The sequence below is a fragment of the Maylandia zebra genome, linkage group LG1 (genome assembly GCF_041146795.1).
Source record: "Maylandia zebra isolate NMK-2024a linkage group LG1, Mzebra_GT3a, whole genome shotgun sequence".
NCBI lineage: Eukaryota > Metazoa > Chordata > Actinopteri > Cichliformes > Cichlidae > Maylandia > Maylandia zebra.
In genome coordinates, this window is record NC_135167.1 from 3,280,443 (window position 1) to 3,296,967 (window position 16,525).

Sequence of the window (16,525 nt, forward strand, 5' to 3'; positions counted from 1 at the left end):
CGTCTGACGTCAGTTACAACATGAGTCGCTTACCTTGTCCGTTCAGCTTCTTTATAACATGTGTCTGTGTTTGATGATTGGATGAATCATTAATACAACACATGCTCCTGTGATGCTGAGATTGGGTTACAGACTGAATGAACACTTTTTAAAGCTTTTACTGTACAGCTCTGTTCAGAGTGAAGGAATCTATCTGCACATGAAATCTGCTCATTGAAAATTGTCCCCAGTGTCCAGTAACAGGAACACGTGCCAGGCACAGAGCAAAACCCAGGATACAGGATCCAGCCCTCTGTCTATACGTTACTATTATTGTTATAATTTCATTTTATGTTTTTATTTAAAAAACAATATTTTCCCTGTAAGCCAGCGCTGGTATTAAACTTTTGTTTTTGACTATGTATTTTATCAGTAAATGGAATAATTTTTCGTTTGTGTCCAGAGCGAAGAAGACAAGCAATGTTCGAGGAGCAGCTGTCCTGCTGTGCTTTGTGTCAGGACGTCCTGAAGGATCCGGTCTTCACCAGCTGTGGACACTGGTTCTGCAAACAGTGTGTCTGTTCATACTGGGACCAGTGTGCTTCATCAGGAGACTTCTTCTGTCCCCAGTGTGGAAAAATCCCCACAACAGAAGCTAAACGGCAGACAGCCAGTGAACCCAAAGTGCAAAGTACGATTGAACATCTGTCTGCTGATAGACTCATTTCTAAAAACTCGACTTCTTGTGTTATGTAGGAGTTTTTTTTCTCTTTAGTCTCATTGATTTTCTGTCTTTCAGCAGATGTTGGTCTGCAGGAGGTTTTAGATGAACATAAGATCAGTCTGAGGAGGAGATGCGAACGTGTGACTGAAGGAAGTTATGAAACAGGAAGTAGAACCCTCCTCAGCAGGAGCTACACTGAGCTCTACATCACAGAGGGACAGAGTGAAGAGGTTCATACCCAACATGAGGTGAGGCAGCTGGAGACAGCTTCCAAGATGGAGGCTCTTGATGACACTCCAGTCAGGTGTCACGACATCTTTAAAGCCTTACCTGACCAACAGAGACCCATCAGAGGGGTTCTGATGAACGGCGTCGCTGGTGTTGGAAAAACCTTCTCAGTGCAGAAGTTCACTCTGGACTGGGCAGAGGGCTTGGAGAACCAACATGTCAGTGTTGTGGTTCTGCTTTCATTCAGGGAGCTGAACCTGATCAGAGATGAGCAGTACAGTCTTCTGGAGCTGCTCCATGTTTTCCATCCAACATTACAGAAGGTCACAGCAGAGAAGCTCGCTGTCTGTAAACTTTTGTTCATCTTTGACGGCCTGGATGAAAGCAGACTTTCATTGGATTTCACCAACAGGAAGCTGCTGTCTGATGTCACAGAGAAGTCATCAGTCAGCCAGCTGCTGACAAACCTCATCCAGGGGAATCTGCTTCCCTCGGCTCTTGTCTGGATAACTTCCCGACCTGCAGCAGCCAATCAGATCCCTCCTACATGTGTTGACAGGGTAACAGAAGTACGAGGCTTCACTGATGCCCAGAAGGAGGAGTACTTCAGGAGGAGATTCAGTGATGAAGGGCTGTCCAGAATCATCTCCCACATGAAGACATCCAGGAGCCTCCACGTCATGTGTGCTGGATCCCTGCTACAGTTCTGGAGCACATGTTGACTACAGAGCAGAGAGGAGAGCTGCCCAAGACCCTGACTGACATGTACTCATACTTCCTGCTGGTTCAGACAAAAAGGAAGAAGAACAAGTACCACGAGGGACATAAGACGAGTCCACAGGAGCAGACAGAGGCTGACAAGGAAGTTCTCCTGAAGCTGGGAAAGCTGGCATTTCAACATCTGGAGAAAGGAAATATCCTTTTCTACCAAGAACACCTGGAGCAGTGTGGGCTGGATGTCACAGAAGCCTCGGTGTACTCTGGAGTTTGTACAGAGATCTTCAAACGAGAGTGTGAGATCTTCAAGAAAGCAGCCTACTGCTTTGTTCATCTGAGCATTCAAGAGTTCCTGGCTGCAGTCTATCTGTTCTACAGTTTCACCCACAGAAAGACAGAAGTGCTCCAGGACTTCCTGGAGAGAGATTGCGAATACAAAAACAGCTCCCCATCTATGGATGTCTTTCTACAGAGAGTCATGAAAAAATCCCTTCAAAGTAAAAATGGCCACCTGGACATGTTTGTTAGCTTCCTTCATGGCTTCTCTCTGGAGTCCAACCAGAGACTCTTAGGAGGTCTGCTGGGTCGGACGGAGAACAGTCTAAAAAATGTTCAAATAGTCATGAACAATCTGAATGAGATGAACAGTGATGAAATGTCTCCTGACAGAAGCATTAACATCTTTCACTGTTTGATGGAGATGAAAAATCTCTGTCCATTAGGAGATCCAAGAGTTCCTCAAGTCAAAGAACAGATCAGATAAGAAACTCTCTGACATCCACTGTTCAGCTTTGGCCTACATGCTGCAGATGTCAGAGGAGGTTCGGGATGAGTTGGATCTGAGGAAATACAATGCATCAGAGAAAGGAAAACGGAGACTGAGCCCAGCTGTGAGGAACTGTAAAAGGGCTGGGTGAGTCCAAATGTGATTAACATTAACAATTCAGACAGTATAATTCAAAGTAGGTTCATTTTTTTTATATCGTCCTGATGATATAATCATCCAGGTAAGGGAATTCCATCTGGACGTAGTGTACTAAACAGTACATTTGCACAATGAGCAAAATAACACCACTGACTAACAATGAGGTCAGTTTCATGATCATTAATTGTCATGACCATTGATCAATGGCCTCCAGCGCCATTCACAGACAGATTAACATCTATCAGCTTAGTCTATTTCAGCATCCTACAAGTATTTAAAAATCATCAGATTTTGATTATCTACAAAACATATGGTAACCCATTTCCCCTCTTTGAACGTAAGTATCTAATATTAACTATCAATTTCACATGCTTTGTTTACATCACCAGTCTCTAAATGACTTCTGTGGTTTAAAAAGAAAGAACCCATGTGTATGCTAAGCACAAGTCTGTCACAGAGAACACCATTAACCAAAGGTCTGAAAAACATTTAAATTCCATCCTAAATTTATACATGACTCTTGCAGCAAACAAAGATAATCATTCACAACTGGAATTGTTTAATGAGTAACCCAGTACAAAAATCACATTAACGCAGTGGCCAGTAAAAATGTTATTTGGATCCAGATGATAACTTTTTGGAGCCAATTGCAGAATCAGGTCATGTAAACAAACTGTGCACAGCCTGAATGCAACTTAAGTCCCTTCTGCAGATTAAAGCTAAACAATTATTAAAATAATTAAAAGAAAGAAGATAAGCTGACATGTTAGTGGGATATGTTCAACTGTCATCAAATGTGTAAAGTAGATCTAAAGGGTAATGTTTGTCCATACAGACTTTGTGGCTGCAGACTCTCAGAGACTCACTGTGAAGTTGTGGCCTCAGCTCTGAAGTCCAGCCCATCCCATCTCACACAGCTGGACCTGAGTTACAATGAACTGCAAGATTCCGGAGTGAAGCATCTGTCTGCTGCATTGGAGAATCCAAACTGTAGACTGGAGCACCTGAGGTCAGGTCACAGACTTTAGTTTAATAAGATTTGGGCCAATGGCCAAGTTTTGTGTGTTATGGCAGTCTAATCTGGTCTTCCTGTTCTTAAATATAACCAGTGGTTTGCACCCTGTTGTAAATTTTATTTGTACATTGTACATAGAAGGCATCTCTTGAGTGTAGACTTTGACAAAGATACGCTTTGAGGATGTTCTTGACTTGGGTAAATGTTGTGAGTCATATCTTCTTCACCAGGGAAAGAATTCTATCAGTATCCACTCTTCTGTGGTTTTCCAGGAATTTTTGCTATTGCTGAGCTGAAAATTGCATCATGTCATTTTTAACAATATATCAGATTGTTAATGTGGCCACACCTAAAGGTTCTACTATTTTTCTGATAGATTTTTTTTAGCCTGACAAATGCCTACATATATCATATGTAATATATACAGCTTTTATGTGTGAGCTGATACTAATTTTGCTATGAGACTTGACTGAGGACAGCAGCATGTTTGTTGATCTGTGTTGACATGAGTTATTGTTCAGGAGTTTGAACCACAATTGCAAAAGGACAAGGTCACTCTACTCATTTATGGAAATCTTACTGGTTATTTATAGTAATACTGAACTGCACAATTAAAAATGTAAATGTTTGTGCAATAACTGGATTCTTGATTCTTGTTATTCTTACTTTAGATTGAAGGGCTGCAGGTTGTCAGAGTTCAGTTGTGCATCTCTTGGCTCAGCTCTGAAGTTCAACCCATCACATCTGAAACATCTGGATCTGAGTGACAACATGCTGCAGGACTCAGGAGTGAAGCAGCTGTGTGGTTTTCTAGAAAGCCCGGAGTGTAGACTGGAGACTCTGAGGTAAAATTCAAAATCTTGGTCTGTCTGCAGAATTTGTTCAAAGTTTTGTCTAAAAACTAATTTTCATTTTATTTGTATTGAAGTCCAAATGACTGTCTGCTCCTCAAAGAGGAGCTTATAAAGAAGGTTTATAACATTCATTAGCACACTGTACAAATTAAATTAATTACTGTGCCTAACATGGGTTGTACTCAGTGGTTGAGAGGAGAGGTAGAAACACTTAGCAGGACAGTCAGAAAAACTCACGACCACACTGGTACTGGGAATTCCACAGTGCTTGTCCTTTAATGCACACTCTCTTAATCAACCTTACAAGGCCCAGTCTAACGGCTACTGTTTATCATACATGAAGCACAGTGTTTCTACAACCCGTAACGTTGCAAATTGTTAGAGGGGTAAAACATATAAAGTCCGTGTCTGTCCACACTCTCACGTGCTAGCACATTGCTCTCATACTCCACAGAGGGCAGTGGCGCATATTTCTGACCTTAAATTGTCTTAAAGAGACACCACACCATTGTGACTGTTACAAGCTTATCTCTGCGGTTGAGAAATTTATTGTTAGTGTTCTCTGAGGGGTATTCGCTTTACTAGCCCAATGTTATACACTTGTTATCTTCTCTACAAGTTAAACACATTATTACGTTATTAAATAATAAGTTTTGTTTGGTAACAACAAGTAATTTCATCTTCTGCTGAATACATTTGCAGGTTGGCTTATTCACCCTTTCAGAATAATCCCTTATCTCCTTTTTCATTTCTGCTATGGTGCCATAATCCTGATATTTTTTTTAATGAAAAACTCCTTTAAGATGTTCATTGCAGCCAGTATAGTGTCTGTTTTCACGACCTTTCATACTACTGCTTTACACACTGAGCTTTGTCACCTCGACTGTTTTATTGTTTTCCTTTTTTTCCATACTCTTGCAAGGTTGGCATCCCAGTATACTATTATTGTGATACTTCAAATAATACTCAGAAGAGCAATGCAAAAAATGTCTTACACAGTGGATGCCCTAATTTTAAGTCATAATTGATTCAGTTCAATTCAGTTCCATTTTGTTTGTTTATATAGAGGCAAATCACAACAACAGTTGCCTTGCAGAATTTTATATTGTAAGGTAAAGACGCTACAATAATACAAAGAAAACAGAGAAAACCCCAACAATCATATGACCTCCTTTGTGCAAGCTCTTTGGCAAGAGTGGGAAGGAAGAACTCCCTTTTAACAGGAAGAAACCAGGCTCAGGGAGGGGCGGCCATCTGCCACAACCAGTTGGGGACCTATGGGCCTATGTTGTTTATTTTCTTTGAATGGAACTGACCCAGAGCCAGCTTTTATTTGTTTGTTCATACACTTCCTTCCAAATTTAGTTTGGAAAATGTACTTGGCATAATAAAGGTTCAGTGGCCATTTGATGAAGAGTTTGATTTGGGTCACTACAGTAATGCTGTAAATATGCACATGTAAAACCTGAAAACCCTGGATCAAATTATCTGTGATTTTAATGTATATAATTTTTTTTCTTATTCAGACTGATTCGGTGCAATTTGTCAAGGACCAGCTGTTCTTCCCTGGCTGAAGCTCTGAATGCAATCCACTCCTATCTGAAGCTTCTGGACGGGAGTGAAGCACCTGTGTGGTTTTCTCAAGAGTCCACAATGCAGACTGGAGACTCTGAGGTTAGACACCATGTTTTAGTTGTACACTAGGATGAATATGATATGAAGTCTCAGCTCTGAAGTCCAACACCTCCCATCTGAAACATCTGGACACGAGTGACAACAAGCTGCAGGATTCAGGAGTGAAACAGCTTGCTAGCCTTGTGGAGAGTTCACACTGTAGGCTTGAAACTCTGAGGTCAGTTTACTTTTTTATCTGTTGCATCCATTATCCTTATGTAAGGACATCTGGATTAAGTGGATAGAAGCTGATAAGATAACAGTCCATAATTACAGAAAGCTAGAAAAAAAAAGCTTATTGGTTAGGAATAATTATTCTTGAGCTGCACATTTAGAACCTGAACACATCTGGTTGGATTATCAATTATTTTATCTCCACATTTTATTCTTTACTCAGATTAAGGGGCTGTGAATTGTCGGAAACCAGTTGTTCTTATCTGGGCTCATCTTTGAAGTCCAACCCCTCCCATCTGAGACATCTGGACCTGGGTCACAACATCCTGGAGGATTCAGGAGTTAAGCAGCTGTCTAATCTCATGAAGAGTCCGCATTGTTTACTGGAGATTCTGAGGTCAGTAAACGATGGTAGTCGGTCCACGCGGTTTTCAGGAACACTGAACTGAAGTTAGTATCAACCCTTCGGCATTTCCTGTAAACCTGCAGGCTTTCATGAGTACAACTGAGAGGAGAACAGTGATAATAACTTATGTCAAGCAGTCACATTCAACCAGAAGCTTGCTGTGGTCTTGTGTTTAAGTTGATAACCAGACAGTTGCTTTTGTTGTGTCCGAGAGAGGTCCAAGTCCAGAGTTTTGTGTATTACTGTTAAAAGCGGAACAAATATAGGACTGGGACCAGGGGACATCAGTCAGTGGTGGACAGATCAGCAGGAAATGTCAGTTTGGGGTAATGACAGGGCCGTGTGTGGGAGTGCTGTACGCCAAATGCCAAATTGGCGGACAGCAAACAGCGTCCCCAGGCGTTGAGGTGGAGCCTGTCTGCCCCAAAAAGATGCCTCCTCTCCCAGAAGGCATCAAAATTGTTAATAAAACCCACACCGTGGGAGACACAGGCAGAGGAAAGCCAGGTGTTAAGGCTGAGCAGCCGGCTGAAACTGCCTATCCCTCTGTGGGGGTGGGCCCGGAGATAAAAGCACTCACCTGCAACTGACCAAGGAGGCTGAAGAGTTGGAGGAAGTCCAACTTCAGCAGCTCAGATTGCTGTTTGGGGATGTCATTGGTGCCGATGTGGATGATGAGCCGGTTGGCCTGTGGGTGGGACGCCAGGATGTTGTGAATTCTGTCCACTATGTCAACAACGGTGGCTCCCGGGAACGACAGCGTGAGCGCCCCCCTCATCCGCACGTTCCTGACAATGGAATCCCCGAGGACCAGCATGGAGAGAGGAGGTGCCACCGGGGGCTGCTGGCCCTAACAAATTTCTGCAGTAATGAAGCCTGTGGGGTGCTCAGTTGATTAGACTTGATGCTAAAAGCATCTGCAGGTCTGTGAGCCTCAAGCTCAGCATGTTCACACCAACATGTTAACATGAAGAACTAAGAGAGCGCTAGCTACACTGCACAGCCTCTCCACTGCTGCTCTGAAGAGATCTGAACCTCTGCTGTATTTTATACTGGATGTGCTGCACATAAACACTTATTCAGTGTTTCTTTTTCTCTCCACAGATGGCTGCCATTTTGGTAAATGGGGTAATGCATGTGCTGAGAGAAGATGAACTGAGTCCACAGATCCACAGAGGTCGAAGCAGCAGCAGTTTGTGCATAGAGTCTCTCACTGTTCCATGTTACTGGGATGTGGTGTGTCAAGTAGAGCTCCACCCATCAGTCACTGATATAAGAATCGGAAGAAACGCATAAAACTATGAGTGCTGCAGTGCAAAATGTAGACAATGTAGAGCCAACCATGTGAATTCCACCATGGAAGGATAAACTGTAATTATACCCATGATATCATTGTATCATACAAGAAGCACCCTGTGTGTTTGCCAGGCCAGCAGTGCTTCTTTGCTTTGCTCATGTATAAAAAGATGGACATATATTATCATTTATAATTTATTTCTTTTATTTTCATTATAATACTGTATATGATCAGGTGATGAAAATTTCTGTTCATAAACAGCAAATAAATGAATAATAAACATGTATTTATTGTTCTTCTTCTCTTCATCTACATACTCACTGTATAAGACAAAGTGATGGGTTACAGGCACTGTTAGCATCACTGTCTGACATTTAGTCACAATTGTCTCAAAGTCCCATTGCGCTAAAAACTGCTTAACATAGATGTAATGTTGCCATTTGTTTTAAGATCAGCTACTGCACATAATTTATATAACTTGTAAGCATGTGAGTGACATAAAAATAATTCCTAAAAGCTTCATAGATGTTGATAAAGTTTAATCCAGCTTGATTGATGCCTCTAGCAGGAGTTAGGGAACAGACATACATATTTATGCTACAATGATTATGGTAAGATTATACCTGGGATGTCAGATTGACTATGACAGTGTGCATATGTAGGTTGTGTGTAGCTTTACATCATTTCCTTAGGGATTAATAAAGTATTCTGATTTTTTTTTTTTTGATTTTTTTTTTTTTTTTTTGCATTAACTTCAGCCACATGAAATGTAAAAAGAAATATTCTGAAAGGATATTTCTTTTATTTTTATTTTTTCTGTCATGTTGTTTTTTTGTTTGTTTTTTTGCTGAAGTATTTGATATTTGAACATTTATACATCTGTATCCCTAGGGGTTAAGAAAGTGAGTCCAAGTTCTTTGTGGGGATTTAAGCAGTGTTTATGACAGAGAAAAAGCGCAGGTGTTTGCAGGTGTATATTTTTTTAATTTCCTAATGACACTTTTCGGCATCACTCTTTAAGCTGGCTAGAAGAACAACAAGCATTAATGTGTCATTGAAAATCTTTGTACTACAGTCAGTCATCCACCAGAGGACGCTGCTGATCAACAAACGGCTCTGCTGACGGGCCTCGTGAGGATGGAGCGGTTAGTAAATAAAAGTTCGCCGCAAAATCTGGATTAGCAGCCTAACACACTGCACCCCGAGGCTCCAGGAGCTGCATGCTCATCCATCAGCTCTGCCCGTGACAGTTTGATTGGTTACATATGTTTTCTTATATGCAACCAACATAAACTACAATACCACATGTGCTCAGCTTCTGTCACATAACCTGCCTTCACAAAGAATCAATAAACATTTTTTAATGTGCAGATAACTTTTAAAAACTTGCTGAAAAGCTTGACTAACATGAATGAAGTTTAAAAGCAGTTCACCGTATGTTCTGCCACATACAGAAGCCAATACTCGGCTCATACTCAGCATAGAGGACATGTGATCAATCTGACAGAACCTCTGTGCTTGTCTAAATACCGACCGATCATAGACGTTCAGTCCTCGCCATCACTTTCATGACAGACTGAGCCAATCGCACAGAGAGCGTGCCACCCCGCAGTGACATCCTAAACCTTATGATGGTCTCTGGCACAGCCTGGTGGACTATTTTCTGGTTGACACCAAAAACCACCAGTCTGCATAAAAAATGCAGCATTTGCTGCAAACAAGAACACAAGTTATCAGTGACTAGTCCAACTAACGGTCAGTGAATACTGAGATTAGGATTTTCCTGAAGTGGGTATTGTATTGCTATCTGATTATCTTGAAGTATACTTTGTCAGACCTTTGTGTATAATTTTAATTAGAATAAAAGTACCATTCAAATGCCTCAATCTAAGTAAAAAAACGTGGTCTTTTAGTGTGATCTCATAAGGGTAACTTTGGGTGATCTGAGCAGATTGGAGGGTGAGTTCACTGATATGCACTAAGAAATATGACCTATAACCTAATCCAGATCTGATGAAAATAAGAAATAAATAAGAAATAATCTCATCATCAATAAAGTGTTCTTTTGAATCATGTCTTTTTCTTTTACACTTTAGTTTTACTTTGAAGGCGCCGGAAGTGAGTGTGGCGGCTTTATATCTGGAGCTGAAACTTTCTCCTCTCATTTAAAGTTGCTTCCAGCGGAGGACGGACCTTCGCCGACAGCTCGCACTTTTACAGCCGCAGTCGGATCACGGGCGCATGGCCATGGCCTCCATCGTCTGCCGGGTCCAGTACTTGGAGGACTCGGATCCGTTTATCTGCACAAACTTCCCCGAACCTCGGAGACCTCCGACGGTGAACCTGGAAGAGAACCTGCCGCTCAGCGAGCAGATCGCCGGGATCCACAAGCTGCTGGAGCCGCCGCTGAAGGTGGGTCACTGACGGGACTACCTGGTTAACGCCAGTCCTGCCGGGGAGCTTAAACCTTTACGGGGAAACCTGCGAAACCGGACCGGACAGAGAGGCTGGGGTGGGAATAAGTTTTAAATGCCTCGAATTATCCGAGGCAGGCGACAGTTTTCAGGTGTCAAAGAGGCGTTTATGATGTTTGCTGCAGTCCAAAAACACACACCGGATAGCAGCTGTTATTCCTTTTACACATTTAATACTGAAATCAATACAAGTGTAAGAGAAACAGGACTTTATCGACCTGCTCCTCATTAAAGTAGAAAACGTTTTAATTAGACTTATATCCGTTTCTCTTTTTTCAGTCTGATTTTCCACGTGAGAGCTTTTTCCTTAGTCCCAAGCCCCCTTTCTCTGTCAGGGATTCAGAATCGATCAGAACATAATCAATAAGGCTTAACGTCACTGCAGGGTTATTTTCACAGCAGAGGCATTCAGCAGCACCCTGAGACAAAATAAAGCCGTCTGTTTAATCGAGATGGAAAAGGGGCAGAAGGCAATATAAAACTGCATAATGTGCCTTCAGAAAGATGAAAGGTTAGGAACTGAATAAGTGCAGGTGCAGTGAAGGTAAGCTAAGTGGAAAAGGTTAAATTAACGAACTGTAACTCCAGGTTTATTTCGGGGACAGAAGGTAGACCTGAATGACCCCACCGGGAAGTCTCAAAGGAAAAAACCAAAACACTCAGCACCCTGTGCGCTCAGACTGAAATGTCAACAACATTTTGTACACTTGGTTATCTTCCCTAAAGGGTGAACCCTGCTGACTCTGTGTTCATCACGGGTTTAAGACCAAATCGTTTGTCTTTCATCAAAAAGACCATTTTATGTCATCTTCATTTAATGCCTGAAAGCTGTGGGGGGACTTGTGTCCTATTATTTCCCTCTCAAACCGAATGATCACGCCGTGTCATATTGTAAAGACCTCATAGAATAATATTATTCAGCCTGCAGGCTTACTTGTGGTTCCTGCTTTTCTGAAAGTAGAATGGGAGGCAGACCTTAAGGGTCTCTTCCTGTTTAAAGGAAGTTCTTCCTCCCCACTGTCACAAAGTGCTGCTCATACTGGATCTTCTGAACATTTGTATCACTGGGAAGTGTCTGCAGGTGATTGTTGTGAACAGGGACTGTATAAATAAAACTGGATTGATTCAAAATGAAGAAGTAGTCTTCCTGCCCTTTGAAGCTATGTATGTGCAGTTTTGCCTCATGAAATTATTGTGAGAAGTCGTGTTGCTCCGCTTCTCAATGGTCCATTCTGTCAGGGAGCTGAAAATGTGGCTGAAAATGGTGAATTTAATGCGTCGTTGTTTGGAAAAGCGGAATAAGCTTCGTGGTCCTGTTTCCTGTTGCTTGGGTGACTAATGATGCTTCTTTGTGCTAAGGAGTCTGTTTTTCCAAACAGGAAGTGACTGCAGCGTCATGTCACTCAGGCTCACTCAGCATTATGTCAGCATGCTGTTACACTGCAGTTAGTCATGTTACATGTAAGCACACATTCCACAGTTCTGATGGTCTGAAGTACACGGCACAATAAAGTGATTGCGTAACATTGCTGACAAAAGCGGCGTCTGGTTTAAGCGTCAAAATGAAATGAGGTTAATTTTAATGGGCGACTGTCAGAAACATCTAAATGACTTTTGGCTACAGAGTTTACGATGGGCTGTAATACAAGAAGCTTTTAATTGCAGCCTGTTAAATGAAGATTAGCAGCAGTGTTATAATTCAGTGAGCCCTGATGGTGCCAGTGTTGTGGGACTGTCTGACATTAGGTAGCATTATGAAGCTGTGGAAACTTACAGGCTAACTTCAGAGCAGCGATTTCTCTGAGGCTGGATGGTTTTCATGACAACCGCTGTACACGAACCTAATTTCCACAAAATTTCCAAGAAGCTAAAGTTGCCATCTTTGATTTCACTCGTACTAAAGCTCCTTGAGAACGTTATTATTTAATAATAATAATAATAATACATTTTATTTAAATAGTGCCTTTCAAAGCACCCAAGGACACTGTACAACAGATAAAAACTGGAAATATACACAATGGTAAAAATAGAAGATAAAAGTTAAAACATACAGAAATTTAAGAATAGGCAATTTTAAACAGATGAGTTTTGAGGGTGGACTTAAAAAGAGAGAATGAACTAATATTTCTGAGGTCCGGGGGTAGGGAATTCCAAAGTCGAGGGGCAGAGCAGCTAAAGGCCCTCCCTCCCATTGTGATCAGACGAGCAGAGGGAACAGAGAGAGAAAGAGAAGATGAAGATCTGAGGCAGCGGGATGGGAGCTTCATCTGTAATAAGTCAGAGAGGTACGGTGGAGAGAGAGAATGAATAGCCTTGAATGTATACAGAATTATTTTAAAATGGATGCGAAATTTGACCGGGAGCCAGTGAAGTTGCTTCAGGATTGGGGAGATGTGGTGGGTAGAAGAAGTCCTAGTAATAATACGGGCAGCAGAGTTCTGGACACGTTGGAGCTTGTTGATAGATTTTTGTGTGAGGCCAAATAATAATGAGTTGCAGTAGTCAATTCTAGAGATAACAAGATTATGGATGAGAATGGCAGTGGCGTGAGGTGTGAGGAAGGGGCGGAGGCGATTAATGTTACGGAGTTGAAAATATGCTGCACGTGTAATATTATTGATATGTGAGTTAAAGGATAATGTGCTATCGAGAATGACACCCAAGCTTTTCACAGAGGGAGAGATAGGGACCAGCGAGTTATTGATGGTGAGAGAGAAATTGTTAATTCTGGATAGCAGTCGTTTAGTGCCAACCAGAAGAAGTTCCGATTTATTGCTGTTGAGTTTAAGAAAGTTGGAGGAGAACCAAGAATTAAGTTCAGCTAGACAGAGGATGAGGGAGGGTGGAGGAAGAGTAGAGTCAGGTTTGGTAGAGAGATAGAGCTGGGTGTCATCGGCGTAGCAGTGGAACTGAATATTATATTTACGAAAAATATGTCCGAGTGGAAGAAGGTAGATGATGAAAAGAAGGGGCCCGAGGACAGATCCCTGGGGCACCCCAGTGGATAAAGGAGAAAGCTGAGAAGTGAAGGATTTTAATTGAATGAACTGAGTGCGGTCAGATAGGTATGATTTAAACCAGGCTAGTGGAGTGTGAGAGAGACCAATAGAAGGTAATCTGCTAAGGAGAATGGGATGAGAGATGGTGTCAAAAGCTGCACTCAGATCAAGAAGGATAAGGATGGAGAGGAGACCAGAATCAGCTGCTATAAGAAGGTCGTTTGTTATTTTTATAAGAGCAGTTTCAGTGCTATGTAGAGGACGAAAGCCAGACTGGAACTGTTCATAAAGGTTATTATCAGTTAGGTGAAGATGGACTTGTGAAGCAACTATTTTTTCAAGGATTTTTGAGAGAAATGGTAGATTGGAGATAGGACGAAAATTATTAAAGTTGTTGGGATCTAGACCAGTTTTTTTCAGAATTGGGGTAATAGCAGCAACTTTGAAGGAAGCAGGAACAGTTCCAGTGGTGAGTGAAGAGTGAATAATAGCAGATATGAGGGGAAGGAGAGGGAGTAAGCAGGCTTTGACGAGGACAGTGGGGATAGGATCGAGCTGGCAGGTAGAAGGCTTTGATTTATGGATGAGATCAGCAATATCAACTAAGGATGGAAGTTGAAAAACAGAGAGGAAGTGAGAAGGGGGAGAAGTTAGGACAGAGAAGCTACATTGAGCATTAGGGTCCAGGTCTAAGTGTATTTACCTGACTTATCAAGAAAAGCAAGGGCTGTTTTTAAAGCTGCCTTTTGTAATGACACTCTACACGTTTTAATTAGTCCACTGTCAGGAGGAGTTTATTACAAGTCAAATATTTATTTATTTATTTTAGCGCAGCCTTTTTTCCAGACCCTTATGTCTTCTTAGTTACGTGTTTGGTTAAAAGAGATACACTCGTTTTACGACCTTGTGGTGAAAAGTGGTGTTACACTAAAGTGCAGCCTTGTACATAAACAAGCATCTTTTTCCTTCACATTCTGTCTTTATTTAATTTTTAAAGGGTTTTTTTTCACAGGTATTTATAATAAGTATTTTATTCGCAGCAGAACCCTGAGCCCGGTTCTGCTGATGGTTTCTTCCTGTTAAAAGGGAGTTTTTCCTTCCCACAGTCGCCAAATGCGTGCTCATAATGGGTTGCCAGTTTTCTCTCTATTGTTTTTAGGGTCTTTACCTTTTAAAAATAAAGCACCTTGAGGTGTTGTTTGATGCTATATAAAGTTCCACTGCATTTAATTGGAATTGAATTAAAGTTGCATTATTTTCACACACCAAGAGCTGCTCACAACCAGTGTTGGTCAAGTTACTTGAAAAAAGTAATCAGTAACTAATTACTGATTACTCCCCCAAAAAAGTAATCCCGTTACTTTACTGATTACTTATTTTCAAAAGTAATTACTTAGTTACTTAGTTACTTTTTAAAAACACGATTTACAACCTGAAGAGGTGATAAAGCGATAGATCTTTCAGCCCAATTCTACTTTTTCTACATAATCCATCATACAAAATGTAATCAAATGGAAAAGTCTCTTTTTAAAACTTGTTTTATCAGTTTTAATCTTTTAACTTTATGCATCAAGCAAAACATTTAATTATATGCAACATTCTCTGACTTGAATAAATTAGTTTAACATTTAAACCTATTTTCTACACATTCCAGCACATAAAATAAAATATTTTTTGTGTTTTCACTCACTCTTTCAAACAGATGCAAGTAAAACACAGCAGAAAATAAAGTCAAAGACTCAGCGGTCCTTTTGCTCTATTTTCACCTGTAAAGCAGGAGCAGGGTAGGCGGAGGGTTACCCTGATGCAGGTGTGCTGCGGTCAGTTGAAGAATCCGCGCGAGTGTCTCTGTGAGTTTCCCATCACGTCGTAGCTACTCGGTGCTTGCTCGGAAGTTTAGGGGTTTTTTTCGCTGTAAAAAGAAGTTTTCTTCCCACGCACGATGGACGCTAATGTTTTTGTCACTTTTTATGGAATCAAACTCAAAGTAAGGTCAGTACTTCCACACTTTAAACGCTGCACGCTCATACTCTCTCCCGCACTCGATATATTATCCATTGTTGATCTGCACACAGCTGCTGTCACCAACGTCGCACTTGCTTACGTCACTGTCATGAGACATTCTCGCAAAAAAAATCACGGTTTTAGTAACGCAGTAACGCAGCGTTCCTACGGGAAAGTAACGGTAATCTAATTACCGATTTTGCAATAGTAATCCCTTACTTTACTCGTTACTTGAAAAAAGTAATCAGATTACAGTAACGCGTTACTGCCCATCTCTGCTCACAACTGTCTGTACCCGTGCATTTCTTCTTCACTGTTACAGCCTAATGAAGCTTGGACTGTGTGGTCATTTCCATCTGTCTTTTGTAACTCCATGTTGTAGTTTTAGTATTTTTTTTTTTTTTTTTTTTTTTTTTTTTAATGGTCTTTGAAAAAATAGTTGAAAAAACTCCAAATAACTGAACCAGTCAGAAATGTTCAGAGCTGCAAGCCCTGGCAGGAAGCTGCATGTACTTATGAAAGAAAGTTGGATCAGGAATTATTTGGAGGTAAAACTTGGCGCTTAATTTAGACCTTGTTTCATCTGGTGTTAACACAAAAGAATGGAAGTTGCCATGAAACCCAGTGTACTCACAACCTTTAGTCCCAGGAGCCTTGTTCACCTTTGGCCTTTAGTTCTCTGCATTTGTGCTCCAGATGAGTCACACATGTCATTTTTGTGCACGACTCTACTACACCTTATTTTCAGTCCATGTTTGGCATGCTGCTCTAAGGCCACAGCATAGTAAACAAACGCATTAGCAACAACTACATTTTTTTTATTTTTAATAATAGTGGTGAGCACCAATCAGGAGCGTTTCGAGCTGCAAGGCTGACCCAAAAAGTTCCAGAACCTTAAGATAATAATTCCTTCAGACATTTATTTTGTAAAGCGGTTTCTTTGCCAGTGAAGAACAGAGTCCCGGCAGTGGAAACACACTGAGCTCTTCCAAAGCCTCCTAGTCCCTGCAGTGCAAACACAGCTTTAACAGTGAAACCGAAGCATGACGATGACA

General features: G+C 41.3%; 1 protein-coding gene and 1 pseudogene across 8 annotated transcripts in view; both read left to right on the forward strand.

Annotated features, from left to right (window-relative positions):
- Positions 1 to 459: 459 nt before the first annotated feature.
- Positions 460 to 8,160, forward strand: LOC143419832 (NACHT, LRR and PYD domains-containing protein 14-like; annotated as a pseudogene). The gene is made up of 8 exons (XR_013099853.1): positions 460 to 670; positions 779 to 2,232; positions 2,349 to 2,561; positions 3,409 to 3,582; positions 4,260 to 4,433; positions 5,969 to 6,294; positions 6,514 to 6,687; positions 7,801 to 8,160. The product of XR_013099853.1 is annotated as an NACHT, LRR and PYD domains-containing protein 14-like (transcript).
- A 2,003-nt stretch (positions 8,161 to 10,163) lies between these two features.
- Positions 10,164 to 16,525, forward strand: part of fhod1 (formin homology 2 domain containing 1) — a 52,872-nt gene continuing 46,510 nt past the window's right edge. For all 7 annotated transcript variants that reach the window (XM_012919888.5, XM_023153732.3, XM_023153738.3 and 4 more), the window contains exon 1: positions 10,164 to 10,405. In XM_012919888.5, the coding sequence (XP_012775342.2) occupies positions 10,235 to 10,405 (171 nt within the window). In that variant the 5' untranslated portion in view covers positions 10,164 to 10,234. The remainder of the gene's footprint in view (positions 10,406 to 16,525) is intronic.